At 47.4% G+C, this 18616-nt stretch overlaps 1 protein-coding gene across 3 annotated transcripts in view; it reads left to right on the top strand.

Moving 5' to 3' along the window:
- Positions 1-18616, top strand: part of otud4 (OTU deubiquitinase 4) — a 95449-nt gene that overhangs the window by 13088 nt on the left and 63745 nt on the right. For 2 of the 3 annotated variants that reach the window (XM_069926320.1, XM_069926318.1), the window contains exons 2-5: positions 1171-1254; positions 3660-3710; positions 6260-6306; positions 17399-17471. In XM_069926320.1, the coding sequence (XP_069782421.1) occupies positions 1171-1254; positions 3660-3710; positions 6260-6306; positions 17399-17471 (255 nt within the window). Of the gene's footprint in view, positions 1-125; positions 149-1170; positions 1255-3659; positions 3711-6259; positions 6307-17398; positions 17472-18616 lie in introns of those variants that run through there. The other variant, XM_069926321.1, reaches the window with a different exon arrangement.

Below are 18616 nucleotides of genomic sequence, written 5' to 3'. Positions count from 1 at the left end.
AGGGTTGTATATGATGTCATCAATGTACTCTGATAATTAATTTGAATCTGATCGGTACTAACTGATCTTCCGATGAGGAAGTCAAGGATCCAGATGCAGAGGGAGGTGCAAAGACCCAGGTTTTAAAGCTTGCTGACCAGTACTGATGGTATGATGGTGTTGTAATTGATGAAAAGTAGCCTAATGTACGTGTTGCAGTTGTCTAGGTGATCCAGGGGTGAATGGTGAGCCAGTGAGATTGTATCTGCTGTGGCAAGATATGATTGTATTTTTGATGTAAATCTATTAGTGTTTTGTATCTCATTTGTGGGCAACTGTGGATTGAAGTCTTCATTTTCCATGTTTCATCCTTTGGCATTTGGGTTCTCCAGCTGTTATGAAGTCTTGGGACTTCACATTTACTCCTTGCATTCTTGTCAGTGGCTCCACTCTCCTCTGCCAAACTGCCTGCCACATCACACTCCCCTCAGATGATAAGGATTGAGGGCAACAGCCTGAGAAATGTGGATCACTTTCCATTTCTTTCTAACTCTCAGCAAAGTCATTGTCATTGAAATTAATCAGATCCTTTAATGTTATGGCACAATCTTGGGACAGTTGAGAAAAAGGCTTGGTGAAGAACCAGCCCTCAAAGGATTCAATATGCCATTGCTTCATCGACATGCCACGGCCTTTTACTGCCAAACTGAGGCAACTGCAAATTGGAAGAAAAACACCTTGCATTCCATCTTGGAAGTCTCCAACCAGATGACATTAATATTGATTTGTCCTATTTGTGTTAATCCCTCCCCCATGTCACTTCCTTTCCCTATCCCTCTGTCTCCTTTCCTCTAGCTCTCCACCCACAGCCCTTCCTTTACGTATCTCTCCCCTAATCAGGTTTTTTCTTTTCTAAACTCCTACCTGTATCCACCTTTTATTCTTGCCTGTTGGCCTGTGCTCCTCTTCCTTCCCCTTCCTCTCTCCTTGTCTCCTACCCCCCTCCCTCACACCTTTTTATTTGGGCATCTACTGATTTTGTGTCTAATGAAGAGCTCCAGCAGGAAACGTTAACTTTGCTGTTCCCTGGATGCTGCGTGACCTGCTGAGTTACTCCACCACTTTTGTGCATTGCACTCAACGTTGCAGATTTTATTGTTAACTTCATTTTAGTTTCTTTTTTTTTTTCAGGTCTTCCACACACAATCTAAACATCTGGATGTGAGAGGAGAGTGCGTTTCTTATCTGAGGAGGAACCGAGAACTGTTTGAAGCCGTATGTTTTCTCTTTGTAGTTTGAACAAATTTGTTTTTTTAAATGTAGATTTTTGATATTTTTAATTTTTAGATTTGTTCTGAGATTTCTTTAATTTTAAATTCTGGAGCTGGTTACTGGGTAAACAGCAAAAAAGGTTTAGACAATGAAGGTCATTTTGGATTACAACAGGATCTCAATTAACTGGCAAAGCGGGTTAAGGAATGGCAGATGGAATTTAATTTGGGCAAGTGTGAGGTGCTGAATTTTAGTAGTTAAACAAGGAAAAGACTTGCACTGTAATTGGTAGGGCTGTGTAGAGGGTGGTTGTGGTATAACAGACACTTTGGGGCTAATCTACATAGTTCCATGATATTGTTGACCTAAGTACACAGGATGATGAAGATGTTGGCACACTTTCATCAGTCATATCAATGAGCACAGGAACAGGGATATAATTTACAACTGTACAAGACCATACCTGGAGTATTGTATGTAGTTCTGGTCACACAGCTATAGGAAAGATAACATTAAGCTGGAAAGAGAACAGAAAAGATTTACGAGCATGTTATGGATCTGGCGGACTTGAATCATAAAGAGAGACTGCACAGATTATGAATTTTCTTGCTGTAGGGTAGTAGGCTGAGGTGATTTGAGGTTTTTGAAGTGTTATGGGGCACAAATAAAATAAATAGTATTTTTCCTAATGTGGCAGAATCTAAAACTTGAGGGCATAGATTTGAGATGAGAAGGGAAAGATTTTAAAAAGGATCCAAGAGGCACCTTTTTCACACGGAGGGGAATGGCTATATGGAACAAGTCACTAAATGAAAGGAGGTAGGTGAAATTGTATCATTTTACAGTTCATTTCGATAGGTACATGGATAGGAAAGATTTTGATGGATAAGTGCAGAGCTCACTTAGGGAGATGCTTGTCAACAGGGAGACTTTGGGCTAAGAAGCCTGTTTCTATGTCATAAAATTCTATCATGAAAACAACTGCAGGAAAATCCTGGAATCTGGCACTTCTTTGGATTAGTAAATCCATTCGCATTCTTTGAAAACTTTTAACTGTTCCTGTATCTGCAGGTTCCTTCCCCTCCTCCATAGAGCTGCCAGAAAGACAAACAATAACATTATAGATAATTAACCCCAAGTTTACAGAAAAAGCCTCTGACTGGGATGACTTACTAAGCAGGGATCAGGTGACACTTTAAGAGAGTCACCCCAACAGTGAGCGGCGCCTACCAGCTCTTCACCCTGGGCAATGCCATTGCTGTGCCACACAACTTTATTCAAACAGCTGCTACAAGCAAAGCACAACCAAGTCACTCCCCTGGTTGAATATTTGCTCCTATCTTCACCAAATGTTATTTGTGTAACTTTAGAGAACAGTTACTTTTTTAGCAAGTTGATTGAATTCCAGGTACCTGGGTTTTACTCTAGTTAGATTTTTTTTCTACCACTTAATGCATTGTTCCAAACTGAATATTAATATGACCTCACATTCACCTAGATTTGAAATGTGTACCTATGTGTTGGAAATCTGGAGTTCTCTGACCCCAGAAAGTTCAATCAAGGAAATTTAAATTTTCAATACTGAAAATAATTTTTTTTTTGTCAAGTGAGAATATTAAGGATTGAGCAAGCTAATGTGGTGTTTTGTACAGGCTCATTGATATCTAATTAAATGATAGAACAAGGAAAATAACTCATTATTCAGCACTTATGGAGATTGCAGATGGCATAAGTGTCAATTTTCTAGTTGACTAAGACTCGCTCTTGCAATGCCTAATACACCTGCATTAAGAATACACTGTTGAAAAGATGGTGCAAAATGTAATTGGAAAAAAAAATCAGTATTGTAGTTCTTAATTATGTAAAGTTTACTTTAATCAAGTAATTCCAGTCACTTAGAAAATTTAAGTTTTAAGTTCAATCACTGGCACTGTAACACTGTTGTGCTAGCCACTACACTAACCATGTTGCTGTCATAATTAACCCACCTTTCCCAAAGTTTACAGATAAAGCCTTATTAATGTAGCTAATACTAAGAAATCTATAAACTCTTACTAGACAGGGACAAGGAGATACTTTGAGAGAGTTACATCAGAAGTGAGTGGCACTGGCCACTTTTTATCCTAGGTACCGCCATTTTGTTCAAACACAGTTGCTGTGAGAGGGGCAAGCTGGCTGAACATTTGCTCCCAAGGGGTTGTGTGTTGCTTCGGAGAACATTTACAATTTTGAACTTTTATTTTAAAGTTTTATTTATTCTGATTTATTTTTATTTATTTATTTCCTTGGCATTTTTTGCCAGTTGTTTGAGTTTCCAATTGATTGAATGCTGGATAATGTGGATTTTACTGGACCTACCAATGTTTTGGATATTAAATTATAAGATTTTGTTTCTGTTATTGTTCCAGTTCATTGAAGGATCATTTGATGAACATTTGAATAAACTTGAAAAGCCACAGGTATGAAGGTGAAATTCTATACATTTTTATATTTATACAGAAACAATGTTATCTGAGGCAGTAGCACCCAGTGTGCAAATTGATTTCTAGAAATTTTGAGAATCTAGATAGAGAAAATCTAAGAATATTCATAAGAAAATTTAACTGTTAGATTTCAACCACACCTTCAATTGGAGTATCTTAAATCAAATGAAATAATATTCAATTTTTCTTTACTATTTCCATAGTTTAATCAAATTGACAAAACTTCCTTTCAGACAGATGATTTGTAAATTGCAAGGAATAACTTCAAATCAAAATTGAACCTAGCTTGGCCACAAGTATATTTATGGCATCCTGTACAATGCTGGTTTTTCACCTTGCATGATACTACTCATTTGAACATGAATAAAAAAGGAACAGGAGTAGACCCTTGTGTCTAATCATAACTGATCTGCTTCAGGTTTCACCTCCTCTTCAGATGAAACCCTTAGGTTTCAATTGCCTGATCTTTTTTTAAAAAATATTTTAAATGCCCTTAGTGATCAGGCCTCCACAATCTGAGTAAAGAATTACAGGGTTTCCCCACCCTCTGTGAGAAGTTTCTATGCACCTCTGTTTTAAATGCTCACACTCATCCCAACTTTGTAACTATGTCCCTTCACTTAACATTCTCCTACTGGTGAAAATATCACAACGGTAACCCTATCGTGCTCCTTCAGGATCTTGTGTACTTCATTAAGATCACCCTTCTAAACCCCAAAGAGTTAAGAGTTGCAGTACCTTATTCCTGGAATTACCCAAATGAATCTCTTTAGTCCTAACTCCAATGCCAGTTTCAAAACTCTAGTTCTCTTATTTAATTACTTCTGGTGTGGCCACACATTGACCTGAGACAATCATGAACAATACTTTCTTGCTTCTAAAATCCAACCCTCTTGCAGAGGCAAATGTGCCATTTGCCTTTGTCGGACTCTGGCTTTACCTTACTCTTAATTTAGTCTATGTGTGGTCTGAGTCCAGTGTGTTCTTTGAATGAAGTGATAGGAGAAGGTATTCGGTTCAACAGTCAATTTATTATACAGCACAAGAATAAAACTTAACAGAGCTCTGGGTCAGTCGTTAGTTCATAGGTCACCTGCACAGTGAGCTATTCCCCAAGACTGACCCCTATTGTCCAGTTGGCTCAGTTTATATAGATCAACCTTATCATACAGAACAAAAGTTGGCTTCCTTTGCTAGATTTCATTATCATACAGAACAAAAGTTGGCTTCCTTTGCTAGATCTTTTTGCATAAGGGTTATCACAAGTCATCTTCTGTTTTGCAGATATCTTGGGTGTAGCGCTCCCATCTTAATCCTCCAGGCCAGACTATCCTGTTGTTTTGATCAGAAATTAATTCATCCCCAGATATTTCTAATCACCATTCTGTTCCTGTCTGGCCAATTTCTGCTGTTCTCTTTAACACCTCCTCATGCCTTAATCTTCCTCCTAGACTGGTTTTCCATTCCCTTTGTTTCTTGCAGGCCAATATTTGTTCTGGTCTGGCCTGTGTCTCCTGTGCTACTCACTACCTCCTTCAGTTTGAGCATTCTTCCAAAATCGTTTTATGCATTTCCTCTCCCTGTATTTGGGAGCAGACAATTTTGCTCAGCCAACTTTGCTCCATGCTGTGATTGCCACTTAATCACATTCCTCTTTTTCCCTGAACCATGCAGTACATATAAACTTATTAATTAATCATTTCTTTCATAATGTTTTAACCCCTAGATTCCAACACCTTCCAACTTCTTCCTGCTAATATTTTTTGTCTTTTGTGGACAAAAGAACCTGGGGTCCTCTGTACTTCATGGTGGTGGGATAATTAAACCAGAATTTCATCCTTTCTCTTAAGATTCCTGTCTGCATAATTAAGGTTAAATTATACCTGTTGACATGGGTAATAGTTGTATTGTAGCTTTTGCGGTATGTTGCATGAAGAACAACACACATGCCCAAGCCTTGAAGTTGAGACTGGTTTATTGCACTGGCCGTCGTGTTTATTTGGGCCCCAGATGCTGGCGTCAGGGGACTGCATCATTGGAGCATTGGCCTAGGATCGGCTGGCATTCCCACCACCATTCACTGTCTTCCTGCCTTGACCACAGTAACAAGATTTTCTTACTTGTTCTGCATGGAATGATCAAAGATTAATGAACTGGATTGTGCTCTGATCTGCAATCCTGCAGTTTAAACCAATCTTCAAGACTTTCTGTGTTGGCCATTTTGTACAGTAGAGCAATTGAGCAATCTATGAGCAGTGGGTTTGCCACAGGTGGAGGATCCTGAACTGGTTAGAATACAGCTCACTTCTATTGAATGCCATTGAGCTGTTTTGAAACCATATCCCTACACCCCTCCACCAGCAGAATGTTTGCTCTTCTCTTTAGTACTTGTGCAATGTGAGTTATGGTGGGATAAAAAGACTGGTACACCTATATACAGGGTGTAATTTAATTAATTGGAATTGTATTTTCAACCGTATTTGACCATTGAGTGTTTAAACATATCTGCTTTCTCTTTTATGCAGGAATGGGTTGGACAAGTGGAAATCAGTGCTCTTTCACTCATGTACAAGTAAGGCCATTGTGGATATTTGTGTTATCAGATGTGTATTTCAGTTCCTTGAGTACCCATAACTTTGGATGTCACTTTCAGTTTCCTTCAATGTATTTCATTAATGAGTTAGAAAACTGTCAATTGAAATGACTTGTGATTTGGAGTATTTTTTTTGTCATACATAATGTGTGAAGAGAAGAAATGCTCATAGTTTAACTTTTAACTCAAAGTACCCTCTCCAATGATGCAGTTTTCCAAAGTGTTCTTGAGATTATTTATGGGACTTGAACCATCATAATCTTATTGACTAAGATGGCAGTTACTAAGTAATTTCCTTGTGTTAAACATTAGAAGCCCCTTGAAATGTGTTTGAATTTATTTGTCTCCATTAATTTGTGTGCATCCATTGTTGTTTATGGTGGTTGTATTACTGCTATTTGTGGACCAGGAAAGGGCAGTAATTTCCTTTGAACCAGGTGGATTTTGACAACAATCTAGCAGTTACATATTCTCTATGATGTAGATTAACATTCGTTTACAAACCTACTGATTAGTTTAATGAATTCTGGAGAATGTGACGTTGGACATTTGAGAATCAGTGCAATGTGTTCGGCATTGGGTTCCAGCCAGGACTATGCATGTCAATGTTTCAATTGATGGAATGTTTGGGAATGTTTTTGGGAGATAAATTGGTAAAATGAGAGAAGGTTACATACATACACATACTTTAAAACAGATCTTATTTGAAATACTGAAAGAATTAATATTCAGTGACTTTACAGAAGTTATGGAGAATGCTATGGAGATTTAACAAGTGGCTGTTAATTGAAGCAAATGAATGGACTATTGTCTTTAAAGCCACAGCAAGAGAAAGGCTGTCTCCTAATACCTCCTCTCAGAAAGGCAATTGAGAGGTTATTGTCTAAGACAACTGATGGACCAGGAGATCTGGAGATGGTCCAGGGATTTAGCAAGGTGAGAGAGAGAGCAGGAGACGCTGCTGGCAGTTTTGAGAGAGAGAGAAAAGACCTGAGCACACACAGACAGAGAGAGAGAGAGAGAGAGAAGGCCTGAGCAGCAGAGAGAGAGAGAGAAGGCCTGAGCAGCAGAGAGAGAGAGAAGGCCTGAGCAGCAGAGAGAGAGAGAAGGCCTGAGCAGCAGAGAGAGAGAGAGAAGGCCTGAGCAGCAGAGAGAGAGAGAGAAGGCCTGAGCAGCAGAGAGAGAGAGAGAAGGCCTGAGCAGCAGAGAGAGAGAGAGAAGGCCTGAGCAGCAGAGAGAGAGAGAGAGAAGGCCTGAGCAGCAGAGAGAGAGAGAGAAGGCCTGAGCAGCAGAGAGAGAGAGAGAAGGCCTGAGCAGCAGAGAGAGAGAGAGAAGGCCTGAGCAGCAGAGAGAGAGAGAGGCCTGAGCAGCAGAGAGAGAGAGAGAAGGCCTGAGCAGCAGAGAGAGAGAGAGAAGGCCTGAGCAGCAGAGAGAGAGAGAGAAGGCCTGAGCAGCAGAGAGAGAGAGAGAAGGCCTGAGCAGCAGAGAGAGAGAGAGAAGGCCTGAGCAGCAGAGAGAGAGAGAGAAGGCCTGAGCAGCAGAGAGAGAGAGAGAAGGCCTGAGCAGCAGAGAGAGAGAGAAGGCCTGAGCAGCAGAGAGAGAGAGAAGGCCTGAGCAGCAGAGAGAGAGAGAGAAGGCCTGAGCAGCAGAGAGAGAGAGAGAAGGCCTGAGCAGCAGAGAGAGAGAGAGAAGGCCTGAGCAGCAGAGAGAGAGAGAGAGAAGGCCTGAGCAGCAGAGAGAGAGAGAGAAGGCCTGAGCAGCAGAGAGAGAGAGAGAAGGCCTGAGCAGCAGAGAGAGAGAGAGAAGGCCTGAGCAGCAGAGAGAGAGAGAGAAGGCCTGAGCAGCAGAGAGAGAGAGAGGCCTGAGCAGCAGAGAGAGAGAGAGAAGGCCTGAGCAGCAGAGAGAGAGAGAGAAGGCCTGAGCAGCAGAGAGAGAGAGAGAAGGCCTGAGCAGCAGAGAGAGAGAGAGAAGGCCTGAGCAGCAGAGAGAGAGAGAGAAGGCCTGAGCAGCAGAGAGAGAGAGAGAAGGCCTGAGCAGCAGAGAGAGAGAGAGAAGGCCTGAGCAGCAGAGAGAGAGAGAGAAGGCCTGAGCAGCAGAGAGAGAGAGAGAAGGCCTGAGCAGCAGAGAGAGAGAGAGAAGGCCTGAGCAGCAGAGAGAGAGAGAGAAGGCCTGAGCAGCAGAGAGAGAGAGAGAAGGCCTGAGCAGCAGAGAGAGAGAGAGAAGGCCTGAGCAGCAGAGAGAGAGAGAGAAGGCCTGAGCAGCAGAGAGAGAGAGAGAAGGCCTGAGCAGCAGAGAGAGAGAGAGAAGGCCTGAGCAGCAGAGAGCGAGAGAGAAGGCCTGAGCAGCAGAGAGAGAGAGAGAAGGCCTGAGCAGCAGAGAGAGAGAGAGAGAAGGCCTGAGCAGCAGAGAGAGAGAGAGAAGGCCTGAGCAGCAGAGAGAGAGAGAGAAGGCCTGAGCAGCAGAGAGAGAGAGAGAAGGCCTGAGCAGCAGAGAGAGAGAGAGAAGGCCTGAGCAGCAGAGAGAGAGAGAGAAGGCCTGAGCAGCAGAGAGAGAGAGAAGGCCTGAGCAGCAGAGAGAGAGAGAGAAGGCCTGAGCAGCAGAGAGAGAGAGAGAAGGCCTGAGCAGCAGAGAGAGAGAGAGAAGGCCTGAGCAGCAGAGAGAGAGAGAGAAGGCCTGAGCAGCAGAGAGAGAGAGAGAAGGCCTGAGCAGCAGAGAGAGAGAGAGAAGGCCTGAGCAGCAGAGAGAGAGAGAGAAGGCCTGAGCAGCAGAGAGAGAGAGAGAAGGCCTGAGCAGCAGAGAGAGAGAGAGAAGGCCTGAGCAGCAGAGAGAGAGAGAGAAGGCCTGAGCAGCAGAGAGAGAGAGAGAAGGCCTGAGCAGCAGAGAGAGAGAGAGAAGGCCTGAGCAGCAGAGAGAGAGAGAGAAGGCCTGAGCAGCAGAGAGAGAGAGAGAAGGCCTGAGCAGCAGAGAGAGAGAGAGAAGGCCTGAGCAGCAGAGAGAGAGAGAGAAGGCCTGAGCAGCAGAGAGAGAGAGAGAAGGCCTGAGCAGCAGAGAGAGAGAGAGAAGGCCTGAGCAGCAGAGAGAGAGAGAGAAGGCCTGAGCAGCAGAGAGAGAGAGAGAGAAGGCCTGAGCAGCAGAGAGAGAGAGAGAAGGCCTGAGCAGCAGAGAGAGAGAGAGAAGGCCTGAGCAGCAGAGAGAGAGAGAGAAGGCCTGAGCAGCAGAGAGAGAGAGAGAAGGCCTGAGCAGCAGAGAGAGAGAGAGAAGGCCTGAGCAGCAGAGAGAGAGAGAGAAGGCCTGAGCAGCAGAGAGAGGGAGAGAAGGCCTGAGCAGCAGAGAGAGGGAGAGAAGGCCTGAGCAGCAGAGAGAGGGAGAGAAGGCCTGAGCAGCAGAGAGAGGGAGAGAAGGCCTGAGCAGCAGAGAGAGGGAGAGAAGGCCTGAGCAGCAGAGAGAGGGAGAGAAGGCCTGAGCAGCAGAGAGAGGGAGAGAAGGCCTGAGCAGCAGAGAGAGGGAGAGAAGGCCTGAGCAGCAGAGAGAGGGAGAGAAGGCCTGAGCAGCAGAGAGAGGGAGAGAAGGCCTGAGCAGCAGAGAGAGGGAGAGAAGGCCTGAGCAGCAGAGAGAGGGAGAGAAGGCCTGAGCAGCAGAGAGAGGGAGAGAAGGCCTGAGCAGCAGAGAGAGGGAGAGAAGGCCTGAGCAGCAGAGAGAGGGAGAGAAGGCCTGAGCAGCAGAGAGAGGGAGAGAAGGCCTGAGCAGCAGAGAGAGGGAGAGAAGGCCTGAGCAGCAGAGAGAGGGAGAGAAGGCCTGAGCAGCAGAGAGAGGGAGAGAAGGCCTGAGCAGCAGAGAGAGGGAGAGAAGGCCTGAGCAGCAGAGAGAGAGAGAGAGAAGGCCTGAGCAGCAGAGAGAGAGAGAGAAGGCCTGAGCAGCAGAGAGAGAAGGCCTGAGCAGCAGAGAGAGAGAGAGAAGGCCTGAGCAGCAGAGAGAGAGAGAGAAGGCCTGAGCAGCAGAGAGAGAGAGAGAAGGCCTGAGCAGCAGAGAGAGAGAGAGAAGGCCTGAGCAGCAGAGAGAGAGAGAGAAGGCCTGAGCAGCAGAGAGAGAGAGAGAAGGCCTGAGCAGCAGAGAGAGAGAGAGAGAGAAGGCCTGAGCAGCAGAGAGAGAGAGAGAGAGAAGGCCTGAGCAGCAGAGAGAGAGAGAGAGAGAAGGCCTGAGCAGCAGAGAGAGAGAGAGAGAGAAGGCCTGAGCAGCAGAGAGAGAGAGAGAGAGAAGGCCTGAGCAGCAGAGAGAGAGAGAGAAGGCCTGAGCAGCAGAGAGAGAGAGAGAAGGCCTGAGCAGCAGAGAGAGAGAGAGAAGGCCTGAGCAGCAGAGAGAGAGAGAGAAGGCCTGAGCAGCAGAGAGAGAGAGAGAAGGCCTGAGCAGCAGAGAGAGAGAGAGAAGGCCTGAGCAGCAGAGAGAGAGAGAGAAGGCCTGAGCAGCAGAGAGAGAGAGAGAAGGCCTGAGCAGCAGAGAGAGAGAGAGAAGGCCTGAGCAGCAGAGAGAGAGAGAGAAGGCCTGAGCAGCAGAGAGAGAGAGAGAAGGCCTGAGCAGCAGAGAGAGAGAGAGAAGGCCTGAGCAGCAGAGAGAGAGAGAGAAGGCCTGAGCAGCAGAGAGAGAGAGAGAGAAGGCCTGAGCAGCAGAGAGAGAGAGAGAGAAGGCCTGAGCAGCAGAGAGAGAGAGAGAAGGCCTGAGCAGCAGAGAGAGAGAGAGAGAAGGCCTGAGCAGCAGAGAGAGAGAGAGAGAAGGCCTGAGCAGCAGAGAGAGAGAGAGAAGGCCTGAGCAGCAGAGAGAGAGAGAGAAGGCCTGAGCAGCAGAGAGAGAGAGAGAGAAGGCCTGAGCAGCAGAGAGAGAGAGAGAGAAGGCCTGAGCAGCAGAGAGAGAGAGAGAAGGCCTGAGCAGCAGAGAGAGAGAGAGAGAAGGCCTGAGCAGCAGAGAGAGAGAGAGAGAAGGCCTGAGCAGCAGAGAGAGAGAGAGAGAAGGCCTGAGCAGCAGAGAGAGAGAGAGAGAAGGCCTGAGCAGCAGAGAGAGAGAGAGAGAAGGCCTGAGCAGCAGAGAGAGAGAGAGAGAAGGCCTGAGCAGCAGAGAGAGAGAGAGAGAAGGCCTGAGCAGCAGAGAGAGAGAGAGAGAAGGCCTGAGCAGCAGAGAGAGAGAGAGAGAAGGCCTGAGCAGCAGAGAGAGAGAGAGAGAAGGCCTGAGCAGCAGAGAGAGAGAGAGAGAAGGCCTGAGCAGCAGAGAGAGAGAGAGAGAAGGCCTGAGCAGCAGAGAGAGAGAGAGAGAAGGCCTGAGCAGCAGAGAGAGAGAGAGAGAAGGCCTGAGCAGCAGAGAGAGAGAGAGAGAAGGCCTGAGCAGCAGAGAGAGAGAGAGAGAAGGCCTGAGCAGCAGAGAGAGAGAGAGAGAAGGCCTGAGCAGCAGAGAGAGAGAGAGAGAAGGCCTGAGCAGCAGAGAGAGAGAGAGAGAAGGCCTGAGCAGCAGAGAGAGAGAGAGAAGGCCTGAGCAGCAGAGAGAGAGAGAGAGAAGGCCTGAGCAGCAGAGAGAGAGAGAGAGAGAAGGCCTGAGCAGCAGAGAGAGAGAGAGAGAAGGCCTGAGCAGCAGAGAGAGAGAGAGAGAAGGCCTGAGCAGCAGAGAGAGAGAGAGAGAAGGCCTGAGCAGCAGAGAGAGAGAGAGAGAAGGCCTGAGCAGCAGAGAGAGAGAGAGAGAAGGCCTGAGCAGCAGAGAGAGAGAGAGAGAAGGCCTGAGCAGCAGAGAGAGAGAGAGAGAAGGCCTGAGCAGCAGAGAGAGAGAGAGAGAAGGCCTGAGCAGCAGAGAGAGAGAGAGAGAGAAGGCCTGAGCAGCAGAGAGAGAGAGAGAGAAGGCCTGAGCAGCAGAGAGAGAGAGAGAGAAGGCCTGAGCAGCAGAGAGAGAGAGAGAGAAGGCCTGAGCAGCAGAGAGAGAGAGAGAGAAGGCCTGAGCAGCAGAGAGAGAGAGAGAAGGCCTGAGCAGCAGAGAGAGAGAGAGAAGGCCTGAGCAGCAGAGAGAGAGAGAGAAGGCCTGAGCAGCAGAGAGAGAGAGAGAAGGCCTGAGCAGCAGAGAGAGAGAGAGAAGGCCTGAGCAGCAGAGAGAGAGAAAAGGCCTGAGCAGCAGAGAGAGAGAGAGAAGGCCTGAGCAGCAGAGAGAGAGAGAGAAGGCCTGAGCAGCAGAGAGAGAGAGAGAGAAGGCCTGAGCAGCAGAGAGAGAGAGAGAAGGCCTGAGCAGCAGAGAGAGAGAGAGAAGGCCTGAGCAGCAGAGAGAGAGAGAGAAGGCCTGAGCAGCAGAGAGAGAGAGAGAAGGCCTGAGCAGCAGAGAGAGAGAGAGAAGGCCTGAGCAGCAGAGAGAGAGAGAGAAGGCCTGAGCAGCAGAGAGAGAGAGAGAAGGCCTGAGCAGCAGAGAGAGAGAGAGAGAAGGCCTGAGCAGCAGAGAGAGAGAGAGAAGGCCTGAGCAGCAGAGAGAGAGAGAGAAGGCCTGAGCAGCAGAGAGAGAGAGAGAAGGCCTGAGCAGCAGAGAGAGAGAGAGAAGGCCTGAGCAGCAGAGAGAGAGAGAGAAGGCCTGAGCAGCAGAGAGAGAGAGAGAAGGCCTGAGCAGCAGAGAGAGAGAGAGAAGGCCTGAGCAGCAGAGAGAGAGAGAGAAGGCCTGAGCAGCAGAGAGAGAGAGAGAAGGCCTGAGCAGCAGAGAGAGAGAGAGAAGGCCTGAGCAGCAGAGAGAGAGAGAGAAGGCCTGAGCAGCAGAGAGAGAGAGAGAAGGCCTGAGCAGCAGAGAGAGAGAGAGAAGGCCTGAGCAGCAGAGAGAGAGAGAGAAGGCCTGAGCAGCAGAGAGAGAGAGAGAAGGCCTGAGCAGCAGAGAGAGAGAGAGAAGGCCTGAGCAGCAGAGAGAGAGAGAGAAGGCCTGAGCAGCAGAGAGAGAGAGAGAAGGCCTGAGCAGCAGAGAGAGAGAGAGAAGGCCTGAGCAGCAGAGAGAGAGAGAGAAGGCCTGAGCAGCAGAGAGAGAGAGAGAAGGCCTGAGCAGCAGAGAGAGAGAGAGAAGGCCTGAGCAGCAGAGAGAGAGAGAGAAGGCCTGAGCAGCAGAGAGAGAGAGAGAAGGCCTGAGCAGCAGAGAGAGAGAGAGAAGGCCTGAGCAGCAGAGAGAGAGAGAGAAGGCCTGAGCAGCAGAGAGAGAGAGAGAAGGCCTGAGCAGCAGAGAGAGAGAGAGAAGGCCTGAGCAGCAGAGAGAGAGAGAGAAGGCCTGAGCAGCAGAGAGAGAGAGAGAAGGCCTGAGCAGCAGAGAGAGAGAGAGAAGGCCTGAGCAGCAGAGAGAGAGAGAGAAGGCCTGAGCAGCAGAGAGAGAGAGAGAAGGCCTGAGCAGCAGAGAGAGAGAGAGAAGGCCTGAGCAGCAGAGAGAGAGAGAGAAGGCCTGAGCAGCAGAGAGAGAGAGAGAAGGCCTGAGCAGCAGAGAGAGAGAAGGCCTGAGCAGCAGAGAGAGAGAGAGAAGGCCTGAGCAGCAGAGAGAGAGAGAGAGAGAAGGCCTGAGCAGCAGAGAGAGAGAGAAGGCCTGAGCAGCAGAGAGGGAGAGAGAAGGCCTGAGCAGCAGAGAGGGAGAGAGAAGGCCTGAGCAGCAGCAGAGAGGGAGAGAAGGCCTGAGCAGCAGCAGAGAGGGAGAGAAGGCCTGAGCAGCAGCAGAGAGGGAGAGAAGGCCTGAGCAGCAGCAGAGAGGGAGAGAAGGCCTGAGCAGCAGCAGAGAGGGGGAGAAGGCCTGAGCAGCAGCAGAGAGGGGGAGAAGGCCTGAGCAGCAGCAGAGAGGGGGAGAAGGCCTGAGCAGCAGCAGAGAGGGGGAGAAGGCCTGAGCAGCAGCAGAGAGGGGGAGAAGGCCTGAGCAGCAGCAGAGAGGGGGAGAAGGCCTGAGCAGCAGCAGAGAGGGGGAGAAGGCCTGAGCAGCAGCAGAGAGGGGGAGAAGGCCTGAGCAGCAGCAGAGAGGGGGAGAAGGCCTGAGCAGCAGCAGAGAGGGGGAGAAGGCCTGAGCAGCAGCAGAGAGGGGGAGAAGGCCTGAGCAGCAGCAGAGAGGGGGAGAAGGCCTGAGCAGCAGCAGAGAGGGGGAGAAGGCCTGAGCAGCAGCAGAGAGGGGGTGAAGGCCTGAGCAGCAGCAGAGAGGGGGTGAAGGCCTGAGCAGCAGCAGAGAGGGGGAGAAGGCCTGAGCAGCAGCAGAGAGGGGGAGAAGGCCTGAGCAGCAGCAGAGAGGGGGAGAAGGCCTGAGCAGCAGCAGAGAGGGGGAGAAGGCCTGAGCAGCAGCAGAGAGGGGGAGAAGGCCTGAGCAGCAGCAGAGAGGGGGAGAAGGCCTGAGCAGCAGCAGAGAGGGGGAGAAGGCCTGAGCAGCAGCAGAGAGGGGGAGAAGGCCTGAGCAGCAGCAGAGAGGGGGAGAAGGCCTGAGCAGCAGCAGAGAGGGGGAGAAGGCCTGAGCAGCAGCAGAGAGGGGGAGAAGGCCTGAGCAGCAGCAGAGAGGGGGAGAAGGCCTGAGCAGCAGCAGAGAGGGGGAGAAGGCCTGAGCAGCAGCAGAGAGGGGGAGAAGGCCTGAGCAGCAGCAGAGAGGGGGAGAAGGCCTGAGCAGCAGCAGAGAGGGGGAGAAGGCCTGAGCAGCAGCAGAGAGGGGGAGAAGGCCTGAGCAGCAGCAGAGAGGGGGAGAAGGCCTGAGCAGCAGCAGAGAGGGGGAGAAGGCCTGAGCAGCAGCAGAGAGGGGGAGAAGGCCTGAGCAGCAGCAGAGAGGGGGAGAAGGCCTGAGCAGCAGCAGAGAGGGGGAGAAGGCCTGAGCAGCAGCAGAGAGGGGGAGAAGGCCTGAGCAGCAGCAGAGAGGGGGAGAAGGCCTGAGCAGCAGCAGAGAGGGGGAGAAGGCCTGAGCAGCAGCAGAGAGGGGGAGAAGGCCTGAGCAGCAGCAGAGAGGGGGAGAAGGCCTGAGCAGCAGCAGAGAGGGGGAGAAGGCCTGAGCAGCAGCAGAGAGGGGGAGAAGGCCTGAGCAGCAGCAGAGAGGGGGAGAAGGCCTGAGCAGCAGCAGAGAGGGGGAGAAGGCCTGAGCAGCAGCAGAGAGGGGGAGAAGGCCTGAGCAGCAGCAGAGAGGGGGAGAAGGCCTGAGCAGCAGCAGAGAGGGGGAGAAGGCCTGAGCAGCAGCAGAGAGGGGGAGAAGGCCTGAGCAGCAGCAGAGAGGGGGAGAAGGCCCGAATAGAGGGGGAGGGGACGCCCGGGTGGGGGGGGGGGGGCGAGGGGGGGGAACGAGCACGTGTTTGATTCTGTTTTTATATTTAAAGATGATTTGAAACAACTTCTGTTTAAGTAACTATTCGTCTTGGTGAAAATCTATTGCTGCTGGGTTTTGGGGTCCTTTTGGCTCGTAACACAACAAATGGGAAGGAAATGTTCAAGTGCAATAAGATGTCACAATTTTTGAAAACTTTATGCATTTAAAAAGATGATCGTTACTAAAGGTGATTTAGGAAAGTGAGTTTTTATGGTACGGTGTGCAGTGTTTGACATTGATGTTCTGTTATGCAGGTGGACATGTATGCTTTTGGACCTTTTTTGTTAGCTCTGCTTTCACGTGCTTTAGATTCAAGTTTAGCCGTTCTTTTCCATCCTTGTCCCTTTCTACATTGCTCCTTAAATGGAATTGGTATGAATAGACATGATGCAACCTGCACTAAGTCTACTAAAGGGCCCATTTCTGTGCTTAGCTTCTAAATCTTTGACCAAACATTTGCTCTTTTGTCCCAGAATTGTTCTATGAAATGCCTTGAATCATTTTATTATAGTACAGTACAATTCCAATGATCCAAAATCAGTTTCTCCAAAATCATCAGTTATTTGAAATTTTAAAAAATTCAGATAAATGAGGATATCTGAAACAAATCAGAAATTATCATTTATCTGAAAGTTTTTTAGAGCCGAACTGACCAGGGACCTTGGTGAGGAAGTGTTGGTGATTGGCAGTGGCCAGCATTTTTTGTGAGAGCTAAACATTATTTTAATCCTTAAAAAAGCCTTGCCTTGTTGTTTGTTGCTGTTTAAACACTGTTGCTACTGAGCTGTTTTATTTTTTAAAAAATGACCAGCTCTGTGGCCCGGTCCTGACCATTTTGAATAATTGGAGTTGTACTGTAATGCACATTATTGTTTATTAATTTGGAGAAGGGTTGATGTGTTTTGCAGGATTGCCCAGTTTTTTTTATTCAAAGAACTCATTTGGTGAGAGTCTGGATTAGATTACAAGCGATTGAAGTATGTGTTATCCAAGTATCAACAAGTTTAATTATGTTATCTGGAATAACTTTTTAAAGTAAGACCATTATTTTCATCATGTCTTTCTCTCCTAATATTTCCTTGCCCAGAATTTGGGGAATAAATAATACTGTCCCTGTAAGCATCGATTGGCATGTGCATTAGAGTGATTTAGTGTCACTGCCATGTGGATTTTTTTTTGATTTGCAGTATTTTTATTTTATACCCATTTAAATGAGTTTGACAGTTGTCTTGGATCCAAAAAAAATTATACTGATGTGGTACTGAAATCTACTTCCAATATGTTTTGAGGGCTTTTTTTTCTGGGGGGGGGGGTGAAATATTCCATTGATCCATTTGATTTTCCTCTTTTTAAATAATTTCTCTAGAAATGTTTAAAACTTGATGGGAAAAATTTTTCTGCCACGCTAATAATCAATTGATGCTACATATTCAGAATGCATGGTTCCTGAATGTTATCCAGTTCTTCCTCAAATGACCATTTCCAGTGGTAGATATTGGGCACTCCTTGTCTAAGGTTCCTTTTGCTAAATGATTGACCCATATGCTGGAGCTGACAATCAACAGGATATCTAATCTTGATTCTTGGACCTTGATTAGCTAACATGCTGCATCTTTAGAACTAATCTTGGAGCTTTCCATTTCATATAAGATGTTGTTTCATGCCCTAAATAATGGAAGCAGTGATAGCAATTATTTTTACTATTTGTGTGGAAAGGCAATGTATTAGTTATTTGATAATTCAGACTTTTTAAAATTTATCTTTTTAAACATCTCAGAAGGGATTTTATAATCTACCAGGAACCAAATAGACCACCTGCCCGTGTTACTGAAAATGGATTTTCTGACACGGTAAGTTAACAGAAGACGAAGTTACTTTAAATGATTATATTAAGAAAATATGTAATAAAGCTACTACTTAAAGTATATTGAGAGTTATGATTACATATAAAGTAAGCTGTCATTTAAGTGCTGGACTGCCTGAATTGCCAAAACTTATGGTTGAAACATTAAAATTTTTGTCCAATAAAGTCTCCAGTATACAGCACCTATGGGGATTGCAGATGCCAGATATGCACATTTTCTGGTTGTCTGAGGCACAGGCCTGAATTAACCATGAAGCAAAATAAGCATGTGCTTAGGGCACCAAGAAGGGGTTTTTCATTTTTTTTTTCATTTCTGAATTTACCATGGTGCAGCTGATCCAGGGCCCCATGAAAAGAAGCCCTTGATGAATCAGAGAATTCCCAACCTGCTGATAGTGAGAACAACTGCATTTAAGGCTGGGGATTGGAATCCTTACAAGAAGTCCAGTTATGACCTGTGGAAGGCCATCTCTGAAGCAAAGTGGCAATTCTGGAGAAATCCAGAATCAGATACACACCAGCTATAGCAGTGTGTGCAAGCCATTACAGCCAACAAAGCCAGGGCGAACATTATAGATAGCTTCAGTACCTGATGAGCTGAACACTTTCTATGCCTGGTTTGAAAAGAACCAAACAGTGCCTACTAGAATCCCTAAAAAGGCTGTGGACCCTGTGATATGTCTCTGAGGGCTAACTCAGAATATCATTCAAAAGGGTGAACCCTCGCAAGGCATCAGGCCCTGACAATGTACCTGGCGGAGTACTGAAAATCTGTGGCAACCCACTAGCCACAGTGTTCACGGACATTTTGAACCTCTCATTGCTGCAGTCAGAGGTTCCCTCCTGGTTCAAAAGGGACATCAATCATCCCAGTACCCAAGAAGAGTAGTGTGAGCTGCCTCAATGACTACCAGCCAGTAGCACTAACTTCCACTGTGATGAAATGTTTCGATAAGCTGGTCATGGCCACAATCAACATGGACAGAAGCAAAGATCTAGATCTACTGTAATTCGCCTATCGTCACAATTGCTCCATAGCAGATGCAACATCGCTGACTTTCCACTCAACTCTGGATCACCTCAAACAGCTATTCATACATACAGCTGCTCTTCATTGACTAAACCCTTCAA

This window comes from Narcine bancroftii, chromosome 3, assembly GCF_036971445.1.
Source record: "Narcine bancroftii isolate sNarBan1 chromosome 3, sNarBan1.hap1, whole genome shotgun sequence".
NCBI classification, from domain to species: Eukaryota; Metazoa; Chordata; class Chondrichthyes; order Torpediniformes; family Narcinidae; genus Narcine; species Narcine bancroftii.
The sequence above is the reverse complement of the archived record's forward strand: the minus strand, read 5'-3'. Positions and strand labels throughout refer to the sequence as shown.